The sequence below is a fragment of the Neomonachus schauinslandi genome, chromosome 2 (genome assembly GCF_002201575.2).
Source record: "Neomonachus schauinslandi chromosome 2, ASM220157v2, whole genome shotgun sequence".
Classification (NCBI taxonomy): Eukaryota; Metazoa; Chordata; class Mammalia; order Carnivora; family Phocidae; genus Neomonachus; species Neomonachus schauinslandi.
In genome coordinates, this window is record NC_058404.1 from 173,701,572 (window position 1) to 173,719,490 (window position 17,919).

The 17,919-nt window shown below is 39.4% G+C and overlaps 1 protein-coding gene across 1 annotated transcript in view; it reads right to left on the reverse strand.

Moving 5' to 3' along the window:
• Positions 1-6,137: 6,137 nt before the first annotated feature.
• The window catches only part of DTHD1 (death domain containing 1), a 69,804-nt gene continuing 58,022 nt past the window's right edge, over positions 6,138-17,919 (reverse strand). Inside the window, 3 exon segments of the mRNA XM_021701637.2 lie at positions 6,138-6,457; positions 9,156-9,179; positions 9,182-9,212. Coding sequence (XP_021557312.2) covers positions 6,138-6,457; positions 9,156-9,179; positions 9,182-9,212 — 375 coding nt within the window.

A 17,919-nucleotide genomic window follows, 5' to 3' on the forward strand; every position in this document is an offset into this window, starting at 1 on the left:
ATGTCTAGACATCACACAGAGGAATTCTCATGACGTTGAGTCCCAGAAGCCATGCTTGGCTCAGCTAAAGGGGAAACCAGCAACTGCATGTCAATCACTACTTTGACCTCACTCAGCATTTCCCTTTTCTTCTGAACTACCACCATTCTACCTTTCGGGGGCCTGCATTTGTACCTTCGACAAACTTCTCCTTCTATAGCACAACTCTGGATTATAACTCAGGGGAGATTCTTCAGTGAGAATATTTCTGGGCAAGTCATCAGACAGCCATTGACATTTCTCATAAACACTGATACCAGTTGGGGAATTTGAAGTTGGGCCCTCTTTTCCTTATAACGCTCTAAATTTCCCTTGGCTTACTCTGCCCCCTTTCTTTTATGCCCTGCTCCAAGCCAAAAGTTGATTGAAACAGTAGTTCTCAACACCCTCCCTCAAGGTCTATGGCACCCTATTCTTAAGTCCAGTAATAGCATTTCTGTATTCTCCCAACACCCACCCTCCCCCTGACTGGAACTGTGTGGAAGGAATTTTGTTTCTCATATTTACTGGGGTGAGGGGGTGCTCTGTGCATTTGGTGGGCAGAGGTCAGGGATGCTAAATGGTCTTCAGTGCATGATCCAGTTCAGGTTACTTAAAAAAATATATTTCATTCAAAATGTCAATAATACTCCCCCCCCTTGACAAACACTGGGTAGGAAAATAGAACTTTCCCACAAAATTTCGATATTTGGAAAATTGGATTATGATGCCTTCAAAGTCTATCTAACTTACCTGTTATGATGTTTCTATCTTACTCTAAAATACTTCAGAATATACAATGTGATATTGTGTATGTGTTCATTTATGCTACATTTTTTAGGAATAATCAATTGCTGTAATCATGAATTTATGCTACAGATATAATATGTGTTTGATTAAGATAACTATGGTTTAACATCATAAATTTTGTTAATTAGAATAATAAATGTTGGAAGCTTTTATTTGAAATATTTAGTGTTTAATAATTAGCAAAATGATGGTTGTAATGGGTTTTCATTAGTGAAATTGATGTTATTCAAGATCTGTAGATTGGTCTGAATGGTAGAAACATTCATACCCCTCTGTGGTATAAAATTATTTTTATTAAATTATTATTAATTGCTAAATAAATGTCCTGTTTTGCAGCCACTACTTTGAAGGGTTCTTGATGTGCCTGAGTAGCCAAATTGTGGCAAAGTAGCTCTGATCATTGGTGACTACTCATATCTGCCACAAATAACCCAGTATTTATGTGTCACCTATTTTGTGTTTGGTCAATTTGTAATATTTTCCTAAACTGCCAGTCTCTTAAACAAGTCTAAGAGAACATTTAACTAACTGAACTGGGACAAATATCAGTGTTGTCAACATCACACTTCCCTCTCACCTCCTGCTCTTTTCCCCATCCCCATCCTCAAAATTCGAATCCATTTGTACCACTGATGTGAGTTAGAAATGTTGTTTGGCAAAATGAGAAGTAGGATAATGGAGAAAGATATTTCCACTCCCTCTCTTTCTTCTCCTTGGCCTGGTGGCAACATGCTGTGGTGGGAGCCAAGCCAACATTCGACATTTGAATCCTGGCTATGTCACTCACTTATGACCTTAGGCAAGGCACTCAATCTTTCGAAACTCCAGTTTCCTCCCGTAAACTGGGGGCTATGTGCCTACCCCACAGGGTAGTGGGAGTATTAAATAAATCAGTGCTTGTAAAGGGCTAAGTATGAAGAGTCTGGTTCATTACAGGAGATCAACTAAGTGTTGACCTCATTCGTTTACTCTTTCTTTGCATGGAAAACATACCCCCAGGGAACTGTCTCTTAGTCATTTCTGTGCTTGTAGTGTTGAAAAGATTGCCAGACCTAGAGCTTGTGATCAATATATATCTATTGAACAAATGAATTTATTTAACATTTCTTGCATTGGAATTTGGCCACATTTTGACCCCATAAGCTCTCTGACATTCTCGAATCTGTCCACATGTCTGATGTATTATTTCTCCCTCTGATGCTTTCTAAAATAGCAAAGTCAATGGAATATACTCTATCAGTTGGTAGGGAAATTACTGTAAAAAATTTAGGCCAAAATTTTTTTTCTCAATAGAGCAACTAAAGACAATCCAGGCTTACGTAGTCTGTAGAATTTCATGTTATGTGCCTCAAGTTAATTCCTTTTTATGAATTCTTAAAAATAGTGTTTTCCTAAGAATCTTCATAACCTGATGGTTAGGATATAAAACGGCAATTTGGTGATGTATATCAAGAGCCTTTAAAATGCTTTTAGCAAGTAATCCCAGTTCAAAAAATTTATCCTGATGAAATAATAATCCACATACATGTGTAGAAAAATGGCCATTGCAGTATGTGTAGAATAATGGCCATTATTTGTATGAAAAGAAGGAAGTCACCTGAGTTACAACAAAAGGAGAAAGTTTAAATTAATTATGGTTAAACAATCATTGCACTCTTGGGTTTATATCTGGAAGAAATAAATATATATGTCCACTAAAAGGCATGCACAGAATGTTCACAAAACACTGTTCATGATAGCTCCAAATTGGAATCTACTGAAATGTTCATCTGTAAGTGGAATAGATCTGTAATTTGCAGTATATCCATATAATGGACTAGTATGCATTAAGGAAGTACTAAGGAGAAGAAACAAAGTATTGCCACATGAACAACATGGATGGATTTTTTTTTTAATTTTTTTAATTTTTAAAATTTTTTTAAAGATTTTATTTATTTATTTGACAGAGAGAGACACAGTGAGAGAGGGAACACAAGCAGGGGGAGTGGGAGAGGGTGAAGCAGGCTTCCCGCCAAGCAGGGAGCCCGATGTGGGACTCGATCCCAGGATCCTGGGATCATGACCTGAGCCGAAGGCAGACGCTTAACGACTGAGCCACCCAGGCGCCCAACATGGATGGATTTTAACAACATAAAGCTGAATATAAGAAAGCCAGACATAAAAGAATATATACTGCATCATTCTATTTTTTTAATTTTCAAAAACTGCTAATATTAAAATGGCGTGACTATGAAATGGGATATTTTGCAGCTATTAAAACACTTAAATATATTAGAAAATGTTCATAATTTAATAAAAGACAGTAATATTTAAAGTTGTATGTATAATATATGACCCCCATTCTGAAAAAAATCATATATATATAATATATGACCCCCATTCTGAAAAAAATCATTTATATATAGAGAGAGAGAGGGAGAGAGAGAGAGAAGTATCAGAGTCTTGATACAAAATATATGATAATACTCAGAATTATTAAAGGAGACTTTATCTTAAAGGATGGTCAGGGGGTAGGGGAGCCACAAGGGATAGGGCAGCAATAAAGCTGTTGCTTCCCTGAGACCTGAAGAGACAAGAGGAGGACCAGATCCCAAAACCCAGGAGATAGTCGCCCAGAGAGGAGAGGAGTGGTGGCCTTTGGGTGAAGGTTACAGCCTTCAGTGAATCTGAAGGGAGAAAGACAGGAATAACCCAACTCATTCTTCTCTCTTCTCCCAGTCTCCTGCTGGGGTTTCCATTACCGAAACCCAACAAGAAGACAGAGGCACCGCTGATGAGATCCATACAGGTCAGCTGACAGAGAGCAGGGTGCCTAGGGGTGGGGTGTGGCCCACTGACCGCACGAGGCACTGGCTACCTATCAGACTGATTCCTTTGATAACCTAGGTGAGAGCCAGTGCCCAAGAGATGCCCCATTTGTTTCTATATATACATACCCTTATATTGTTTTACTGTTGCAATAATATATGCCTGTTTTTTAATCCTGGAAAGATGTATCAGAGAGTGTGTGTGTGTGTGTGTGTGTGTGTGTGTGTGTGTGTGTGTGTGAAGGGATGGGTGCCTGTGAGGGTATATATGTGAAGTATGGGACTGGATTTGTGTGTGAGAAGAACGGGTGTTTGTGAAGGTGCACAGGCAATATGTGTTATTTATGTGTATGCATGTCTGTGGAGTATGTATGTTAGTGAGAATTTGTAGGAGGGGCTGATTGTGAATAAGTGTGTGTGAGAGGTGCGAGTGGGCTGTGTGCTAAGATGTGTGTTTGTGACAATGCACGCGTACGTGTGAGGATGCACAGAAGGATGTAAGACTGGGTACATTGACGGGATAGTTAGATGTGTTCCAGGCTGTTTGTGAGAGGTGTGTGGGCGGGTGTGTGTACGTATGGGTGATGGTGCTTGGGTGTGAGAGAGATGAGGACATGGAAGGGGGTGTGAGAAGAAATGCATGAGTAAGGAGGGGGATGAGTGTGGCAGTATGTGTAAGGGGATTTATAGATAGTATGTGTGTGCATGTGAGCACACAGGTGAGTGTATTTATATACATCCATACACATAGCAATAGAAACATTTCCTTCTAGGAAAAAAAGAAAAACTGGAAGAAAATACTCTAAAATGTTCATAATAGTCTCTAGTGTTGGAACAGGGATCCTGGCTACTTCACTCACTCATGACCTTAGGCAAGGCACTCAATCTTTTGAATCTCCTTTCCTCTCCTGTAAGTTGGGACAGTGTACCTACCTCACAGAGCAGTCGGAAGGATTAAATAAGTCAATGCTTGTAAAGGGATAAACATAAAGATCCTGGCTCATTACAGGCAATAAACAACTCTACTTTTCTGCTACTTTGTAGTCAGAAAAACAATGAACATTTCAGCCTGTTTCCTTCATTCCAAGAGCACATGAAAAATATTGTACCTTTCTGGAAACATGTAAAAATAATACATATCTTGACCAACAAAATGTGTCTTAATAGGAATGTATTTGAAAATTGGAATCCTCTTTTTCTTTTTTTTTTTTTAAGACTTTATTTATTTATTTGAGAGAGAGAATGAGAGACAGCACAAGAGGGAAGAGGGTCAGAGGGAGAAGCAGACCCCCCGCTGAGCAGGGAGCCCGATGCGGGACTTGATCCCAGGACTCCAGGATCATGACCTGAGCTGAAGGCAGTCGCTTAACCAACTGAGCCACCCAGCCGCCCAGGAATCCTCTTTTTCAATATGTAGCCAAATAGATATCTAGGTCCTTGGTTAATTTGTAAAAGGAAATCTTGCCTTTAAAATTCAGATCCATATAAGTGTTTAATTTTTCACGTGATTTCATTAATTTTCTGGTATTCAATAATCAAAACTAATCACAACTGATGCTGACAAGCCAAGGCCCTGATGGTTTTGCATTAATGAAATGGTAGTATGAATGTAATATCCCATTCATATCACATTGTTTTAGCTAAAACTAAAGTCTCAAAGCTTATGCACCAGGCATTATCAGGGATTATCAGTGATGGAGGAGCTTTACTGATTGTTATTTTTTTTTCTTTTAGCTTTGTGTTTTTTATAGTTTTTTAATGATGAACATATATAGGGCTTATATAATAAGATTTCTATGAAAACTGATTTAAGAGTAAGTTGTTTTCCTAAGTTAAAAAGGCCCTAAATTCTTTCACTGATACTTCACTTTCTCTGCACTGCCTCATTTCTCTAATAATAAAATAATAAGATTTTCCCTATTCCAAGGTCCTTTTTCTTAATAAAAGAAAAGTTTGTGGCAGCAAATGGCCGATGTTATTCTACTTTTAATTTATTTCAAACTTGTCTGTTTTCTTACTGATTTACTATCATCAGCATCAGGTCTCCGCAACCCAATTTATTTTGTATTGTTAACTGCAGGCTCCACAGTATATGCATAATGTGAATTAGTTACTTGGGGTCCTGCATAACTAGTTTACTTTTATGTAGATAACAATAAAAAAGGGGGATTCTGTATATCATATCTTTCCTTCCCACTCAGAAAACAACCTCTGCTATTAAAATGTAAACACAGCAAACTCTATTACAAATGCTATTAAACTTGGCTGAACTCAAGACAATAATTCTTGTAGAACGTACATCTCTGAACCACAAAGGAGCCCTCAAATCCAAGAATGCTTTTTATGATCTGATTAGTGTTTTCCATCTGTCTCAAATAGCACATCTATCAAAGACTCAGTTCAAACAACTTGACTTGGAAACTTGCTAGTAAAATGTTGACAGATACCTCCTTAAAACCAGCTACCACCCTTCTCTAGGGCAAAAGAAAGAGCAACCTGGCGTTACTCTGCTGAATCAAACCACTGCTGTGGCTCCATGAACACCTTCTTTCCCCACTTGAATTTGAGCTCTTCGGAAAGATCGCTCCTGCCAATCTTGTGGAGGTGACGAGCCAGAAGGCGAGCTTTGTCGGTGGAATTTGGAAGTGATTTTTTCCAGAAGCAAAGAAGTTCGTGGATCTGTTCTGTGAGATCACCAGGGTTCTTCAGTCTGATGAGCTCAATGGTGCTGCGGCTAAGAGGGAGGGACGAGGAGAGACTCGAGGCGTTTTCTTTGGAGAGCTCCTCGGCCAGCCAGTGCAGCAGGTTGTCCCACAGGGCTTCTGCCAGGCACACGTGGAACATGTCACGTTAGGACTCTTTCCCGGGGGCAGTGCTGATCTCACCCTCCGCACCTCCGTCCCGGGAAGTCTAAGGGCTCTCTGGTTTGGCCTCTAACGGTGGAAAGATGTGGAACCAGCCCAGTGGACCATTGAAAGCCTTTGGATCCCTGCCATTTCTGGGGTCTTCTCCCCGGAGGGAATGACTGATTGCCTAAGACTAGAAATGCTTCTCAGATTTTAACTCCCCTGAGATCCAGGAAGGCTTGTTAAAATGGATTTTAGGCTGTGCCCCAGCTAGTCTAATTAAGTAAAACTAGATAGGGGCAAAATTGGGCATTTGTAACAAACTCTGAGGTGATGTTGACATTGGGGTTCCCAACCATGCTTTGAGTGGTACTATGTTAAAGGATACTTCTAGGTTCAAAAAAATTTTTTCTTAATTAGTACTAATCTGATGCATAAATTGTACCAGCAGCTACACAATCTTTTCACCACCAGCCCCAACTATACGCACACACAAACTCACCAAGATCCAACCCAAAGAGCAGTTCTGTGGAAGGTCCTTTACGCCAAAACATTTCCCCTGGCCTCTGGACTATTTGCAACCACAAACATCTCCTTTGAATATATCCTGTATTTCAACATACCCCTTCCCTTATCCTGTGACTCACGTCTACCACCTAAACTCATGATTCCATTTTTCTCTTGTTTGGTTGGTTGTTTATTTGTTTTTCTTTGTGTAACTCCGAGCCATCACTCCCAGTAAAGCCCCTGAGCCCCCCATCTCCCAGCTTCTGTGCCCCAGCCTGCACCATTCTCCGAATAACTCTTGCCTGGTCTGATGGGAGGTAAGAATTCTGCATCTGCCACCTCTGACTCCATGATTCCTTCCATCTACCTACTCACAGAAATTGCGCATAAATTTACATTATGAATCGTGCCACTTTTCTGGGAAAGCTACTCAGGAAATGGAGTCTCCATTACTTTCAAATCAACATTCTGCTTCCATCGTGCAATATAGGCTCATGATGGACGGGCAGGCCTCCTCTCCCCATCCACATCTTCTATCTCCTGCCATTGGCTGGCAGCAGCATCAGTAACCCTGTTGATAATCAGTCACAGCTCCGACCACATTGTTCCTTAATCTTGTTGACATCAATCACCTGTGATTCCACATAAGAAACTGACTTTCATGGCCAATCCTCAGGTTTCATCTCCCTCCAAGGCATCAGCTTCTCAATATTACTGCTGACCACTACTTCCTAAACTTCCACAGCTCTGTTCTGTTCCTCCTACTTAATATGCTTCTTACCCCTGTCACTGACGCAGCGAGTCCTTTGATGACCGTCACTCATCTCTACTGGGTCTCACGTACCTTCATACTATTAGAAGCACATGCTGCTCCTCATGATCAGCTATGTAGGTCAACAACCGCCTTGCATCCACCTTGGAATCTGTTGTCCTTTTTAGCTTTCATCGTTATCAATTTATCAATTGCCAATCCTACTTTACTCACCCTACACTCAACTACCGAGATGTCCAGGGTTATGAAACTATGCCAGATGTCATCAACTAACTCTGTGCTCTGCACACCATTCAAGCCTTTATAGCAGCTGACAAACCCATTAAAAAAAAAATCTTTTTCCTAAATACAATATTCCCGGCAAGCACAAGAGGGGTGGGGGTAAGGGTAGAGGGAAAGGGAGAAGCAGACTCCCCACTGAGCAGGGAGCCCAACACGGGGCTCCATCCCAGGACCCGGAGATCATGACCTGAGCTGAAGGCAGCCACTTAACCGACTGAGCCACCCCGGAACCCTACAGAGCTGGGATATTTCACATCAGAGGAGATGGTTAGGGCAGTAAAAGTTGATGAATTCATTGAGGGGAGAGGACAGAGAAAGAAGAGGCCTGGGAGAGGAAGTAGTAATTCAGCAGAATCAGGAGGAAGAGAGTCAACAAAGGGGAAAGAGAGGGAGGAGGAGAACCAGGGCAGGCCGTGGCACCCAAGAGAAGGAGTGAAATGCTTTCTAGAAATCAGAGAAGATGCAGGCTGAGAGTTGTTTGCTCTGAGTTGTATTTAGGAGGGTGCTAGGAAGATCAGAAAGAGGATATCTTTTCAAGACCAAGATCAAATAATAAATGATCTGAAGATCAATAAATTATTTAGTGACCATTAACACTATAAAATGAATTGTTTCAAAGGCTAAAATAGAATAAAAATGTCAAATTCTACCCTGAAGTCTACATCACTGTTATATAATTGAATTATGCATAACCACAATCAACTATCAAATGTTTCCTTTGTTGTGGTTTCATACCCACATACCTCTATGTAAAATCTACTGGCCTCAAATGTGGAGTTGAAGAGACCACACTTTGATTCACAAATTAATTGTCAACATTTTGGAACTAACTGTAGTTGTTTACCAAAGTAAGCAATTACTTAGTTATCTTAGTAAAACAATCCTTAGCAGGATTCATATTTCTTGTAGATTTCAAAAATTTTAATTACACCCATATTTGAGAATGTTTTGGTTTATATGTGCATGACTTCCAAAGGAAATTCATCTATTAGGCTAATAAACATAATGATTATTTAATTGCAAAGTCACTTTCTCCTTTTTTTATACAATGATTCACATATATATGAGGAAAAATAGTGCCACTGTAAGGAGGACTGAGCAAATATTTCATACCTACAGGATAGGTAGAAATTCTTTGGTACTCTGTGGATGGTTGATCAATTTTTTATGCTATTGGAGGAAAAGGACACAGAATAAGCAGAAGAATTCATTAATTTGTGAACAAGCTACAAATAAAAATCCATCTGAACCTTACCCATATTTGAAAGAAGTACTGAATTGCACACCTTGCAAAAGTAGAATGTGTATTTGTGCATGCATGCTCAGCAATTGCTTTCCTAAGATAAGGCAAAATACATTAACCCAAATCTTTCAATGAATTTAAATGTAAGACTACACGTTTAAATATTAGTATAGCAGTCACGTTAACTCTGAATAAATATTTTCCAACTAAAATTTGAAACTGTTAAGACCAACAAACATAGAGCAAGCTACCTGTATGCAACAAATGCAATATTTTATTAAAGCCCTGATGGGGAAGGCACCTTGCCCCAGCACTCAGCACGAGGCCTGGGTTCTCTAACAATAATTTTTGGGAATGAATGAGTGAACCAAAGTGCATACATGATGCCAAAAATAATCACGTTTTTGAGCAGATATTTTTCTGAAACCAATATTTTATCAAGAATATTCAAATATATAATTATTACTTTTCTCCACTGTCTGCAGAATAGTTTGTTCTCAGTGAATATGGGATCATGGAAACAACACAGGAGATAAAGGAACAACATCTGGGTTTGGACAACTGTTCAGTTGTCTGGACAATTTATTTACCTCTCTGGTCTCAGCTCTGAAATGTGATTTATTAAAAAAAAAAAAATCTCAAAAACCTGTATACAAATGTTTGTAGCAGCTTTGTAACAGCCCCAAACTGGAAATAATTAAAATTTCCTGCTGTAGTGAATGGTTAAACAAACTATGGGGCATCCATACTATGGGGTGCTATTCAGTAATAAAAGGAACAGATCATTGATACAAGCAACAATTTGCATGGGCCTCTGCCCAATGGTTGAATGAAAAACTCCAGTCTTAAAAGGTCACATATTCTATGATTCCATCTATATCACATTCTTAAAATTACAGAATTATAGAGATGGAGAATAGATTCGAAATTGCCAGGAGTTATGGATGGTGGGAGATGACCATAAAGGAGTAGCACAAGGGAGATCTTTGTGGTGATAAAATAGTTCTGTATCTTGAATGCAGTGGTTACACAATCTACACATGTGATAAAAAGGCCTAGAACTATATACACACATTATATCAATGTCAACTTCTTGGTTTTGATATTGTGGTATAGTTATGTAAAATGTAACCACTAAGGAGAATGGGGTAAAGGATACCCCAGACCTCTCTGTACTCTATTTTCCAACTTCCTATGAATCCATAATTATTTCAATAAAAACCTTTTATTATTTTTTTTAATAGAGCGAGTTTAAATACCTTTTAATTATTTGGAACATTTTGGAAAATACAGACAATCCTGAAGGAAAAAAATACCTTCTACAAATCATTTTCCAAGCTTCATGTAGGTTTTTAAAAAGCTGTCTATAAAACCTGACATAGATTTACTTATATGCAGATGCACTTGTGACAGAAAATGCTACAGTAGTAATTTACAGTGGAACCAAGTTTTGCATGCATGCACAGTAAAGAATATTTCAGTGATCCTACTTAAGGTACTGGTATGAACAATAAAGTTGTTGAAAAGCTAGTATTTCTCATTAATACTGTCCAAATGGTCAAAATAATATACACATAAAAGCATATGAGCTAATATATTAGGAGCCATACAGGATTTCAGAAAATTAAGACTGGTAATCAAAGTTAATTTTTTAAAGATTTTATTTATTTATTTGAGAGAGAGAGAGAGAGAAAGCACACGAGGTGGGGAGGGCAACAGGAGAGGGAGAAGCAGACTCCCCGCTGAGCACGGAGCCTGACATGAGGCTTGATCCAGAACCCCGAGATCATGACCTGAGCTAAGGGCAGACACTTAACCCACTGAGCCACCGAGGTGCCCCTCAAAGTTAATTTTTAATGACAACATATCCATACAATATTCAATGGCACCAATTTTTATGTGGAAAATGTCATTAGCTATAAATGCCTCCTTCCTGTAAGAATGTTCTCAAAGGCAAATGCCTCTACCATTTAAGATAAGAGGTGAAATTTTTCTTATATTTGAATATTTTCCTCTCTAAAGTATTGAATTGCCAAGTGCCTGATCAAAGGCAATCCTCACATATGCTTCAATACTTCTCAAAATAAAAACTTTTTTAAAAACACTTACTTCACAGCAATGATACAAGGATAATCCAAGTGTGTTACGCTAACTAACACAGCACACTGCTGGTTCATAGGGAGATTTCAATACAAGTGGTTAAATCTGGATATCGTACTTTGTAGGTATTCTTGTCATAGTCATCACATAAACATGTATATAAAATTTCCATTGAGAAGCTTTAATGGGGGGAAATTAGGAAATAGCATAAGAACAACAAAAGTTCAAGTGTATTAATATTGTGGAATTGAAAAGTAAGTGCACATAATTTTTGAAACATCAACTATGTGCTTAAACCTCACGAAACAAAAAATGAGAAATAGCCATTTAAACAGTGAAGCAGATTCTATCTTTCCCATCAAAGGGCACATGGCCTGGATTGAGCCTGAGACAAGAGACACTGTTATTTCTTTGTATAAATAAGTTTCCTCCCTCAGTCCTTCTTTCTTCAGAAATGTGTCATAGCATTTTGATGCACTGAGAGTGAGTCTACTGTTTAAGGATATGTATTTTTTCACATACTTGAAAATTCAAGCCCCGTCCTTCTGGCGCCCAACGATAAAAGTAGTGGGTTGGAGGAGCATGGAAATCTCTGGCTCTTTTAGACTTGAAGTCACTATGCTGATCTCCCAATTGGCCTCTTCATCAGGGACGTTCAGTGCTCCCTTCACTTCCTTTTTCTTCCCTTTCCCTTTTGTTTTTGCATGATTTTTTCTGTGCACTATTTTTGCCTTGCATACCACCTTTCAAATCTCACTAGTGCTCAGGGTCAGCTCCAGGCAGAACAGAGAAGCCTCTGCTTGTCCTATGGCGTATCCCCTCCCATGGATTCCCAGTATCAAAGGTGGCTCCCTGGATGCCTTCCTTGGTGGAATCTTCTGTTGCATCTTCTCAGCGTCTACTATTGGGTGAAGGAAGGTTTGCTATTCTTCTAAGGTTACCTGCTTTTATATTAATATTGTGTATTTTATTTTGCTGAATACCATTTCTTAAATGCCATGTGGAACATGTCACTGCTCAGGAAGATTGTTGGCAAAATCTAAACCTGGCTCCCAAGCTCTCCATAATACACACCTACCTTGTAAAAGAGTGTAGTGGGGTGTAAGTAGCAGTTTTCCCTTCACCATTAGCCTCGCGAAGGCATCGGTATAAAATTATAAGTAATTCAGATATATACAGATATGTCTTATTTATACTAAGTGCAGTGCAGGCCTCATTAACTAAAAAGTGGTCCAAAAAAATTGGAAGCAAAGAAAGCCATTCACACCTGAAATAGTGTTGTGTCTCGAATTTTATAGGCCATTGTTGTTAAGACTCCTTCGGTTATTATTCCTTCCGCATTGCCTAAATACAACCCTGTTACCGAATTCTTAAAACCAAGTGAACCATTTTTTAGTTGAGCTCATATATGTGCCATCTTGATCTTTTTGTGTGCAACCCAAAAAACTGGACTTGAGCACATTTATTATTTTACCCAACATTATTTCCCATGGCACCTTCAAAAGTTTCCCTTCATTATGTTTTCAGCACTCCAAGAACCTGCTATGATCAGTCTTGGCTCTACTTATTAGATTGGAATGTCTTTGAGAACCAAAAGTCATCTTGTTCCTATATTAATTCTTCACAGCGCTGGAAATGGTATTATATACATAGGGTAGTATAAACTGTTTATATGATGACATCTTCTCTTGACCTGAATGATCTCCTCCTACAAATCCTACCATATTTTTAAAGCACCAGTCAAATTTCACCTCTTTTATCAACTACTCTCATCCCTGCTTTCATATTTGGGAAGTTAGGTACTATCATTCAATTTATCTTTTAACATAATGTTGTCTTGTGTTGTTGTTAATGCCATTCATATATGCCTGTTTTCTCTCCCCAACTTGGCTTTCAGTACTTTATTGTATCCTTTTTCTTTTTCAAGAAAATAAGTAGCTTTATTAACATGGCAACTTTTTTTCCCTTTATAGTAGGGTTTTGACCCCAAATACTTATCAGTTCTGCTATGTAAATGAACTTATGGCTGGACTACTTACGGAACCTTGAAGATACCTATTCCCTGTCCAGTGTAGGGTCCAATGTAGACAGTCCTCACTTTTCTTCCCCAGCCCCTCAACAGCCTCTGTAAATATCTGTTTCATTTCATGTCCAGAATCCCCTGAAATGCATCAGGGGATTCCATCAACTTGTATAGAATACCAAGATCTTGTCTTCTGTTCTAGGTTCCATGTCAAATAAAGCTGAGTCAGGCTTGTCCAAACAAACTGACCAAATGGGTTATGTCAATTAGTGTGTCACATGAAATTTAAATTTTGAACAAAACACCCTCTCCTCCTTTGGTCTCACCCAGAAATTAAAGTCTCAAAATATAGACAATACCATCATCTGCTCCCTCTTCTGATTCATCCATCCTAGCCATGTCCGCCCCATTCACATCCCCAGCTGAAATCTGGTCCCTTGTTCAGCTTCTTTAGTACTTGTTGCATGGAGTTGTCTTCTAGAAGTAATGTAGCTCCTTTAGTGCCTCCAGAGCTGGAGAAATCCAATTCTGAGTCTCATGAGTCACACCCAGACCCAAACTTCTGGGGAGCTATCCAGTCACACAAGAAAGAGCAAAGCACCTCAACATTTAGAAATAACCAGACTTCAGGAACAAATCCAGTTCCTGCAAGAGTTTACAATCTAGGCCCTAAATCTCTTGTGTGAGAGCATTTTCAAAAAAAAAAAAAAAAAGAACTTTCCCAAACAAAACATTTAACAATCCAAATTCATATTGAAGTCATCAACCACAGACCAACCATAGCAGAAACATAGTATAAGTGAGGACAGCATGTAGACAGAGAAGACAAAAAGGATGAGAAAACACAGAAGGCTCTCTAGTTTCAGCTTCTCTATGGTGTCAGTCTCCATCAGTTGACCGGAAACCACTGGCTGTAAACTGCCGATCCTCCAAGATGATTTGTTTGCTTTTCTCGGTCTCCTAGACTAGGTCAATCAATACCTCACTGCCATCTTTAGAATCTCTTTGTCCTCCTCTTTGGCCTTCTTTGCAATGTTTGGTCATTCCTCGACTCCATCTTTTGGGTTCTAAAGATGATCCAGTGTGCTTTCCTCCGAGGCCTTCGCATGGGTTTTTATTTGGATGAGCAGACCTTCCATTTTCCATAGCGTGCTCCTATTCTACATATAAGCTCTCCCCTGCACTCAAGTGCAAGATGTTATGTCCTTCTGCATCTTGCTGATGATTAGAAGCAGGAATTGCTTGAAATCTTCCTTAGACTCCAGTGCTTCCACTTTCCCTGGTTCTGATAGTTTGATGATGACCAACGGCTGTATTTTTCCTGCTCCTCCAGAATTACAGCATCAATGTGAGCAGAGAAGCAGCAACAAAATGGAGACCCAGATGTCAACGAGAGCTCTGCATGTTGAGGCCCCTTTCAAGACATGACTGTGCCTCTGTTTGAATAAATCTTTAGGCCCATGATGGAGATGCTTCTGCCCAGGGTGCAAAGTCAGAAAACCAAAACTTAGATAATTTTTGTGTCCCTGTAAATGCACTGCTTGACCAGAAATGTAGTATATCCAACTAGCCAATCCCCAAACTCCAAGCCAACTCTGGGCCTCTCACCTCAAACAAGATTGACTATGGGGCCCCAGGCAAACAGATGTTTTCCATTTGCCTCTTCCTTATTCTTTAGTCATCCTATAAAAGCTTTTTGCCTTCTGCCCCATTTTGTAGTTCTCTGAGACTGTCCACTTCATGAAGTATTAAATAAAGTTCGTATTGCCTCAACTGTCTTTTTTTTTTTTTTAAAGATTTTACTTATTTATTTGAGAGAGAGAATGAGAAACAGAGAGCATGAGAGGGAGGAGGGTGAGAGGGAGAAGCAGACTCCCTGCTGAGCAGGGAGCCTGATGTGGGACTCGATTCCAGGACTCCAGGATCATGACCTGAGCTGAAGGCAGTCGCTTAACCAACTGAGCCACCCAGGCGCCCCTTCAGTTGTCTTCTCTAATCATTTTTAATACCTCTTTATGGACTTGCTGCTCATAGAACCTATTATATCCTTTTCTGTATCTTCTTTTATATCAGTACTTATATTTACCAAACGGTTGCCACACCATACCTCAATAAATACGTCATAGCCATGAGGACCCTCTGTGGACAATCTTGAGGATTCTTATCATCATAAATTTAAGGTCTTCAGTTTCAGCAGGGACCAGGGCTGCTCAAGAATGTTTTTACGTATCCCTGAAGATTCTTCCACCATTCCCTACTTTGAATACTTCAGACCTTTACCACTTTGCAAGACCTCTACCTCGCCTCTAACTGCCACTCTCTCAGCAAGGGGTTTTATCTTCTACTCACTGAGTAGAAGATAAAGGAGATAAAGGAGAAGTTCTCAAACCTTAGTGTTCATGAAAATTAATCTGAAATAAAAGGCAAAAAAAAAAAAAAAGCTCACAGCTTAATTCAGTTGGCCTCAGATAAGGCCATATTCATACCAAGCCAACTGGGTGACTCTGATACTGAAATATGGTGGCTGCCCTTAGAAAAACACTGTCAAGTAGGACCTACACCAGTTATCAACTTGTACCCCAAATGGATCCTACCGAGTGCACAGAAGAATGAAAGAAATAGCTTTATCCAAAAAATGACAAAGATTTCTAATACCAGGACCAAAGGGAAATTCGGCTTGCTTCTTACATACCTTACACTGTAGGAATATAGTAGTCATAATCATGGCTAATTCATACATTACCTTACAGGGGTGACACAGATGACTTAGCTCTGTTGTCCACCTCCTCATCCAGAAACTCTAGCTTCTGGCACAGTCCTCTCCAAGTGTTCCGAGCAAACTCACAGGCTTTACTCTCTTGGCAGCCACACTGTTCCACTAGCTACCTTTCGATGTTCAGCCAGGCAATGCAGCCACCCGGGCTCCTTTTGTGGACACAACTGTCTCCCTTCCCGGGGCTTCCATGTGCACTATCATGGAGCGTGCCATGATGGTTTCTACCCATCCTGCACTCTTGCTCCAGAGGTATCATATAAGCAGAGCTGTTGCACACCAGTGGTTAGCCGTAGGTTTGTTCCACTGCGGCTCTGCCATTATTCCTACGTATCCCGACTGGCTCTGTACGGAGCTCATGGTTGTTCCTCATTTTTTCCAACGCAAAGCAATTCTCCACTAGTGGCCACCCTAAACCCTCCTAGTATGTATGCTCTGTGGTAAAATGTGATGGAATGAAGAAAGCGGCTCCCTACCCATCGTGTTACATGACGGTAACTGATGTGTCACAGAGTTTAGTGAAAGAGGTCTTCCATTTTTTAATTAAAACTTTGGAAAACAGTGTGGAGGTTCCTCAAAAATTTAAAAATAGAGCTACCCTATGACCCAGCAATTGCACTACTGGGTATTTACCCCAAAGACACAGATGTAGTGAAAAGAAGGACCATATGCACCCCAATGTTCATAGCAGCAATATCCGCAATAGCCAAACTGTGGAAAGAGCCGAGATGCCCTTCAACAGATGAATGGATAAAGAAGATGTGGTCCATATATACAATGGAATATTACTCAGCCATCAGAAAGAATGAATACCCAGCTTTTACATCAATATGGATGGGACTGGAGGCGATTATGCTAAGTGAAATAAGTCAAGCAGAGAAAGTCAATTATCATATGGTTTCACTTATTTGTGGAACATAAGGAATAGCTTGGAGGATATTAGGAGAAGGAAGGGAAAAATGAAGGGGGGGGGAATCGGAGGGAGAGATGAACCATGAGAGACTATGGACTCTGAGAAACAAACAGGGTTTTTTTGGGGGGGGTGAGGGGATTGGTTAGCCTGGTGATGGGTATTAAGGAGGGCACGTACTGCATGGAGCACTGGGTGTTATATGAAAACAATGGATCGTGGGTCACCACATCAAAAAACTAATGATGTATTGTATGGTGACTCACATAACATAATAAAATTTAAAAAAAAAAGCCCCTCAAAAAAAATAAATAAAAAATAAAAGCTTTCTCTTTAGGACACAATCATGTATCCAAGGGGCTGAACTGAGAAACACATTTCACTAATAACTATGGCACTCGATTCTGATAGTTTCTGATGCTTCAAATATATATTAATATGCTGTGTATTTAACATAGAATAGTTAATACATATTTATATGTGTTTAATAAAATATATTTATATACTTAATATACAGTTGACCCTTGAACGATACAGGTTTGAACTGCACAGATCCACTTACACATGAATTTCTTCAATAAATACGATATAGCACAGTAAATGTATTTTCTTTTCCTAATGATTTTCTTAATAATATTTGCCTTTCTCTAGCTCCCTTCATTGTAAAAATACAGTATTAATCCATATAACATACAAAATATGTGTTAATCAACTATTTATATTATCAGTAAGGCATCCAGTCAATAGTAGGTTATTAGCAGTTAAGTTTTGAGGGAGTCAAAAGTGACATGTGGATTCTTAGCTGTACAGGGACCAATACCCCTAGTC